At 29.6% G+C, this 8,801-nt stretch overlaps 2 protein-coding genes across 2 annotated transcripts; both read right to left on the reverse strand.

The window, feature by feature from the left end:
• Positions 1-954: 954 nt before the first annotated feature.
• On the reverse strand, positions 955-1,965 carry LOC105134146 (phosphoglycerate mutase-like protein AT74). Its single transcript, XM_011038444.1, has one exon. The coding sequence runs from the start codon at positions 1,784-1,786 to the stop codon at positions 1,292-1,294; it is 495 nt and encodes a 164-aa protein (XP_011036746.1). The 5' UTR covers positions 1,787-1,965; the 3' UTR covers positions 955-1,291.
• A 4,673-nt stretch (positions 1,966-6,638) lies between these two features.
• On the reverse strand, positions 6,639-8,030 carry LOC105134147 (probable glutathione S-transferase). The gene is made up of 2 exons (XM_011038446.1): positions 7,556-8,030; positions 6,639-7,226 (listed from the first exon to the last, which is right to left on the reverse strand). The coding sequence occupies exons 1-2, from the start codon at positions 7,868-7,870 to the stop codon at positions 6,882-6,884; spliced, it is 660 nt and encodes a 219-aa protein (XP_011036748.1). The 5' UTR covers positions 7,871-8,030; the 3' UTR covers positions 6,639-6,881.
• Positions 8,031-8,801: the final 771 nt, after the last annotated feature.

Here is an 8,801-nt window from a genome sequence, read left to right on the forward strand (position 1 = left end):
GATAAAAAATAAGTTTCAGATCATTTCAGGTCAAAACCATCATTTTCAATCAAAACCAAGTACACTGAGTCAATATGGGTCCAACCATATTGACCGGGATAAAAAAATGAATTTCAGGTCATTTTTGGTCAAAATTGTTATTTTTTGTCAAAAACCCAGTTCACTAAGTTGATACTCATATAAAGTTTTTTTTAGTGTTCCAATATAATTTTCGGTAATTAAAAATAATTTTTAGCTGTTGAAACGAGCTTTTTCTAATACTAATTTGAGTTTTTAATTTTATCCCTATAAATATTTATTATTATATATAATAGAACAAAATTAATAATACAAATTTTTTATCATAATAGACAGAGTAATTTTAAAGATGGTAAACAGGGCAGCTGTAACATTGAAATTTTTGTTTAAAGCAGATTGTGCCAAGATTTTATGTCCCCTTCTCATTAGCTATAAATAGCAGTGAAAATCATTCAGAGAGAAGAGAAGAAAAAAAGAAACGGGAAAAGAAAGAAAAGAGTGTATATTTTTTATTGGTATTCAGGTTTTTTTTTTGCTTTTTCTTCATGCTAGTAAGATGTTGATTTAAAAAAAAAAAATTTAAAAAATATCAAAAATATCATAAATGTTAAATTTAATAGTGTTTAGTTCTGAGCTTTTGATTTAATAGGATACAACAGGGCATCATACTTTTGCATATCCTGCATTTTCCCTTAGAAACACAGAGATTGGGAAAAGGGAACTCCGAATAAGGAGCCAAAACTCAATACATCATATCCACAAAAAAAAAAAGCTTTGAAATTTAGCAAAGAAATAAGAAAAAATAGAATGCCCTAGCTAGCTTTGGAAAAGGACTTAATTATTAGTTTCTCAATTCAAATGAATCCTCTATATGCTCCTAGCTAGCTTTGGAAAAGGACTTAATTAGCTAGAAAATTAAACAACCACATACCAAAACTAATAAGTAAAAGCAAAGCTCAAGTAATCAAATAAACAGTATAAACAAGCCAAATAAGAAACAAGAAAAAAAAAATGATTTTAATAAAGCCGCAATTCCTTTTCCTTATTTTTTATTAACCATCGTTCTACATCCACTTCAACCAGCCAATTAACACAAATTAATCAAACTACACAGCAAAACCAAAAAGGAAAAACAAGAAAATGCAGGACAAGAAGCAATTTTTACAGATTTTAAGAGGACCCCATTTTGATTTCTTCCTTATATTTCTATTAGCATTACTCTAATCTTCATTTCAACTAAAAAACAAAAACCCATCAACAGAAATCAATCAAACTAAACAAAACGAACGGAAAGAAACATACCTGAAACGCGATCAAAAACATCAGCAGCAGATTCTCCTTCAGGAAACCTATAAAAGAACCTCCCAAACCTCTCTATAGACTCTTTAATAACCTTCATTCTCTCCTTCACTTGAAAATTCCCAAAATCCTGTTCTCTTACTCTGCACTCTTCTCTTACCCCAATAATCCTCTCTTTCTTGAACGACCGTCCAATCTCTCTAAGTGTTGATCTTGTCCGATCATATGGTGACACATAGAAGTAAACCCTCCAGTTCTTGTTCTCGTCATTGGAGATTATGTTGTACAAGTGATCCCCAGCTTGTCGAGCTTGTGCTAGACCCAAAGGAGTTAATGGGATTTTGTTGTCAGGCGTTGTAGTGTAAGCTGCTGTGTCTAGGTTGCCTTGTGATTCTCCATGGCGGACAAGGATTATTCTTTGTGGGAGGTGGTGGTGGTGGTGCATGGCTTCTTGATTTGGTTCTGTCATCTTCTCACTTTTTTAGAGTATTTGATAATGCTTGCTCGGGTTTCTGATTTCTTCTTCTTCTTCTTCTTCTTATCGTCCTCAGTCTGCCAAAAAGGCAAAACATGAAAGAGTTGATTGGCGTAATGAATTGTGGTAACCAATTAACCATACCCTATCCTCTTCTCAATGTAATCCGGCGGTTTGAGTTTTAAATTGAGTTCCTAAATCTAGTAAATATAATAAGATTAAATCCGGTCAATTCAACACATTAACCTAAGTCAAACTTAATTTGAGTTTTAAATTTTCAAAAAAATAAATGTAAAACAATATTTTTTTTAAAATTGATTCATGTCAACATCGCTTAACCTATGCAATTTCTGACTCAAACTTTGAACCTGCTCATGAGTCGCGCTGGTTTTAACGAATTTGCTTTGTAAACCGTGTGTCCGTAAACAGCGGGTGAGATGGGCACATCATAGGGTCAAAAGTCACAGATCTCTGGAAAGAAAAGTAATTGCTTTCAAATTTTGTAATTATAGCACGAATAGGTAACATTTTTCCCAATCTAACAAATAAATTGAGATTTTATAACAGAGAGGTTTCATGGGTGCGGAGAGTGTTTGCTGGAAATAATATTTCTATAACTCTTGGGATAAGTCAACGGAGAATCTACTTTGTGGATTGCCTGAGCTGTACTCCGGCGACTGGGGTCTTGATAGCTAGCAATTGTTCGCAGGATTAGCAGAAAGATACCCACATTTTCAAGAGTTGAAAAAATGGAAACATCTTCTCCACGAAGCAAGAAATCTTCCTTCGTTTTTGACCATGGCATTGTGTGCCGAATATTTTTGGCACTCTCTCCATTGCCCTAGTTTCTTTCTTTGTTCGCTTTTTAACCATTTTAGACTTCGATTTCGGGTTGTTTCTTTTGAACATTAATGGTGTGCGTTCTGACTCGAATTAGTTTCAATTCTTCCATGGTTTTCATGGGTAATTTAATAATTATCTACTAATCCAGATTCCAGCTGGTTTTCTATTAAATTATATAAGAACTGATCTAATCAAATTAGATTATTGATAAATTAATTTATAACCTAGTTGACATTTGTCAGAATCTAAATAAAAATAAAGCTTATTTAATTACCACAATTTAAAAGAGAAGAATAATAATTTATTTTGATGATTTGACCGAGGAAAATGATAAATTAACTACACAAGGATTGGATTTCCGTCGCAAATCACTGCAATTATTGTGTTTATTTTGTAAATCCAAGAACTAGAATTTAATCATTCTAAACTCAAAAATTAAATGCCATGATTTAAAAAAAAAAATACAGAAAACCAGTTATTTTGAATGGTGATACTTTGCCTTTGCACATTTATCAGGGACAAGGCATGAAATCTTAAATCATGCCTTTCTAAAATGTCACAAATTTTAATCACTGTTTCTGATTTTTAGATTTTTAACGATTTAATAAAAACCCACAAGAGTTTAAGAAAATATTACATAAACATTAATCACTGTTGCAATTCGGTGTTCTTTTAAACATTGAAGAGAGAGAGAGAGCAACATTCGTTACTGTATTACTATATCCTATCCTCCGTGAGGATTATTCGTTGTTGTTTAGTCGAGATAACATTATAATTCTAATACCAAGTATATAATACGATTATGGTATTGATTTTTCTAAAAATATTTTTTTTATTTAGAAATATAAAAAAAAATTAAAAAAAATATTTTTAACATCAACATATTAAAATAACTTGAAAATATAAAAAAAAATATTAATTTCAAAAACAGTTACAAGCAACAAAACCAACCTAGACCCTTCAACTAGAGATAACCGATTTTATTATCCACGACATGTTTCAACACCCAAGAAGCTATTATTATCTTTGAGAATGCATTGGATCTGCAAGTACCACCAATGAAGATTACACAATGCCTTGCTGCTCATTATAGTGCATAAACCACTGCTTTTCCTGCCCATTCAATATTATTAGAAAATTAATAACTACAGACAAAGATACCAACACTTTACTGATATAATTTTTTATTTATATATTATTATAAAATTCAATCATTTAAAAATATAAATTTACATATTTCAACAATTTATCTTACAAGTATCAACAATAAAAATTATACAATACAATGACCACTCTTTATAGTGCATAAAGCATTGCTTTTCCTGCCCATTTAATATTATTAGAAAATTTATAAATATACCAACACTTTACTGATATAATTTTTCATTCATGTATTATTGAGAAATTCAAGCATTCAGACACACACAAATTTACATGATTCAACAACTTGCTTACTCCACAGAACTACTGGTTTGTATTAATCACTTAAAAAAACAATACAAATAACAAAAAAAAAAAAACTTTTTTCAACTCAACTCTATACTCAAGTTCTCTCTTTTGCTCTCTCTTCTCTTTTGTTCTCTTTGTGTTTTTCATATCATAACATGCAACTCTTCACTATATATATATATATATAGACACACACACATGGGAGGGAAAGGGTATAAATCATGTCATGATTTATGTCACCATTTATGTCCTCCATCATGTGCGAAGTGAGAAGTTATGTATTTTCACTTGCATATGGTGGGACACTGTTTGTCTCCACTAACATGTATCTATTAATAAACACTAACAAAAAACTTATCTTAACATATAACAAGAGAATTGCAGTAGAAAAATGAAAAAAAAAAAAGAAGAAGTCAAACAATGTGATGAAGTATAACTTTAGAATATATTATTTTGTTGAATTCTAGTTGCTTCTTTTTTTCAATTATGTTGTTTAATTTCAATTAAATATATAGGATTAATTTTAATTATTATTTTGAATTTTTATAAATTTAGAATAGATTTTGTAAAGTTATGATTAAAAATATTATCACGTCAAAAATAAAATTTTCTATAAAATTAAATTATGTTAAATTATTGAAAAAAATTGAATAACATCAACTAGTTTGTGATATATATATTGTGTATTTTTGCAGACTTAAAATTTTTCAGGTTTCAGGTTTTTACAGGTTTGAATAAAATCAATTGGTGTGCAAACTCTCTTAACATTATGGTTAAGAGCTTGCGAATGACCTATAGTATTTTGATTATTGGATGAAACACTCAAACTTTAAAATTTGCGATGATGTTAAACTAATAATTACATGTTGGAACGATCCATTTTAATAAAAAAATATGAATAACTTACTGTAATTATTAAAAACTCTAATGATTGGTAATATACACCCTCTAATTAGCTCACGATATTGACGATGACCAGCCTCATCCTCCTCTTTCAGCACTGTTTCTATTTTATATTTATTATATTTAAACATACAAATATTTAAATTTATAATAAATATTTGATTTTTATATTTTTTTAATTATTTTTCTATTTCTATTCAATATATTTTTTTTCAAAAAATATTACTAACAAAGTTACCAATAAAAACAAATTCATCAATATATTTTAGAGAATTAAAAAAATTACTATAAATATCATTATTATAATTAAATAATTATGAATGATATTTTAATGAAGAATATTATATTTATTAATGGGTACATAGACAAATAAATAAAAACACTAATAATATTATTAATGATATGTTAAATTTACAAATTTACCAATAAAATATATAACAGATAAATTTATTTGTGTCCTTCTTTATCTGTCTATAATTTATAAGTAAATTTTTTATTAACTGAATCACCGATGAACCATGCATTACTGGAAAGAGTTTTTCCGTTCATGTGCTCGTTGCTAAAATACATACTGACATATTGTAAGACTACATGTGACAGAAATTAATAAAAGAATTGACAGCACACAACAAGACAAAGCTTTCAAACAAGCAATTTCTGTCTTATGCACAGATGGATGTGGACAGAGCTCATAGCCATGTGTAACGATGTACCATGATGTCACCTGGTCTCCTGATCTCCATCTCCATCCACGTCTCCGATCTGTTTTAGAGTATCCTGCACATCTGGGATCCAATGTGTAATGTTTCAAAATAATCAATAAAAATAGTCATTTTAGGTAGGAAAAAAAACATCCCTTCAACAGGGATTTACCACCATAGAATTCCAAGCCTTTTAAGTTTTAAATATCCAAGCCATCCCCTCCATTATTGCTGGGAGGAGATGTGAGGGATCATCAGACCCCATGCCTCGCGCATATCAAGCGAGCTCTTTACCATATGAGCGCATAATCAATTTACTTAATTTCCACGTGAATTGAAAAAAAAAAAAGTATTCTCAAGGACATCTTTATGAATAATATAAGTTTCCATATGGAATTCTGAAAAAAAAAAAAAACTACCATCAATGTCAAAAAACAATATATTAAGTTATAACTTAAATATTTACCAATTTTCTAGTAGTGTTAATAATGATTTAAAATACAAAATATCAATAATAACATATATTTAGAGGGTTTTGATAATAAAAAACATAAAGATTAGAGACGTGAGAAGGGATTTCTTGTTTTTCAATCCCGGGATAGCTAGTTTTTGTTAGTGTTTCAGCCCTTAGGCCTCCCGTGACTCCGTAGCCTCAAGAAAAATATAAACCAAGTCGCCTAACTATGTCCATAAGAGTAGAAAACATGGCTCAACCCAACAATGGAGGTGCCTTTTTTTTATTATTTCTTTTTTAAGTGGGATCTCAAATTACACCCAAAATCAATAGAAACAATTAAATGTCCCATTATTTTTACAATATATAGTTCTGTCATGCTAAACATGGGAACAATATAAGGATAGATAAACACAACTAGGTGTCTCCTTATTCTGAAAATACACAAGAACAATGGACACAACTAAGTGTCCAGTTATTTTTAAAATACGTAGCTCTCTCAGATTGAATTACACAAGAACAACATACATAAACGGACATAAGCAAAGTGTTGCATCATTCTTAAAATACACAATATATAACAACTGACACAACTACGTGTCCTGTTATTTTTAATGAACGTAACTCTCTTAAACTAGAGACAAGAACAACATACAACGAAGGAAAGACACAACTAAGTGTCCCATTATTCCAAATACATAGTAGCACATGGTACCTGATTAACAACACAAAATTAACATTATACATTCTCTGAAATCTTCCTCAGCTTCATCGTAAAGTTGTAGATCTTCGGGGGGTCAGCTAGAGACTTGGATACACTATCTTTCTGCATGCATCTCTGACACCATTCAATCAGCTGAGGACACTCAGCCACTATGCTAAAGTTGGCCATGGTCTCATAAGCATGAAACCAGCAATAAAAAGGGACGAAGGCAACATCCACAAAGCCCAGGGTCTCACCCCCGAAGTAAGGCTTGGCTCCTAGCTCTCCTTCTAACAACTTGAGGCAATCGATAAAATCCTTCTTGGCTGCCTCCTGCTCTTCTCCTGCTGTCCATATCATTTTCCCTTTCAGGTCATAAATCTACAGGTTCACATAAAGGCAGGGATGAAAAAAGCACACCATAAATCTGAGACATTTTGGACAATCAAAGTGGTACAAATATGGTAAATATATACTTTTCGAGTACAAAAAAAAAAAAGAATCTAAAATAATTATGAGTACTGAATACCATAAACATGGTTAACCATGTTTTCACCAAGAGGTTTAACTCATTTATCAGTGTCCTATTGAGTTTCTTTAATTCCAGTTTTAGCTGGTAACAGATTTGGAAGAAAAACTATTTGTATCCGTTAGGATATATATCTAAAAATGGTAAGTAAAAAAACTATAATAAAAAATAATTAACATACCTTCTGGTCCACAAAATTAGCCCAAAACATAGATTGAGTTCTTTCATAAGGATCAGAGGGCAACAACGGAGACTGCTTCCACGTTTCATCAATGTACTGAACAATATTAAGTGACTCACAGATTGATTTGCCATTGTGAATAAGAACTGGAATTTTCTTGTGAACTGGATTCATTTCAAGAAGCAAAGCACTTTTGTTCCTCAAGCTTTGTTCTTTGTACTCATACTTGACTCCCTTCTCTTCTAATGCTATCCTCACTCTCATCCCAGCAGGACTTGCCCAGAAATCCAACAGGGTCACTTGATCATTATCCATTGTTGAAGTGATGAAAAATGCTGTCCCCAAAAATGTCTTAAATATCTCTCTTCTTTCTTTTACTTGAGCAGTGTCTTACATCCACCAACATGAGTTGTGTATGTTGGGAAATTGTCCTTTCGTGGTAAGAACTCACTTTCACTTGGACCCCATTTATTTATAAGAAAGTAACTTATTTTTAAAAATAAATTTTTTAAAAATATTTTTTAATATTTGATAGTGTATCAAAAATAAACTGAAAAATAATTTATTAATGAATTATTTATTTATATTTATCTAATATATAAAAAATATTAAATATAAATATTTAATCACTTACAATAAAAGAATAAAATATAAAAAATATAATGATGAATGTTTTTATTATATCTTATGTTCATATATAGCTTATTTTATAAAATATAATTATATATGTCATATAATATTATAGAGATATAACCTTATGAAATTTTTCATAAATAAAACCTATTAATTTTTTTTTTCAATTTTAAAAGCTTAAAATATGTTTTTTTTTTCATATGAAAAAAGTCAAATTAGTTTATAATAAGAGTTAGATATTTGGTTTTTTTTTTATGAAGATTTTTTTAAAAGATAAATAAATACAAAAATATTTTGATAAGTTTTTTGGATAAAGATTTTTTTTTATGGATATAGATAGTTATCCCTTTAATATCCCTTTAATATATATCCAATAAGCATAAATAAATGAATATAAATATCTACCATCAAACATAGTCATGCATAAATATTAAGTTTTGATGTCATATACATATATATTAGTTCAAATTAACAAACATAAATATGCTATACATAATTAAATAAGTAAACATATTTGTCAAATAACAAACATATAGTTTTTTATCATAGTCAAATTATCTTAGCAAACAAGCATGTAGTAGTGTTGGTTCACAAAATTCTGAACCCAAATTAG

The sequence above is a fragment of the Populus euphratica genome, unplaced genomic scaffold (assembly GCF_000495115.2).
Source record: "Populus euphratica unplaced genomic scaffold, PopEup_1.0 scaffold158.1, whole genome shotgun sequence".
Lineage (NCBI taxonomy): Eukaryota > Viridiplantae > Streptophyta > Magnoliopsida > Malpighiales > Salicaceae > Populus > Populus euphratica.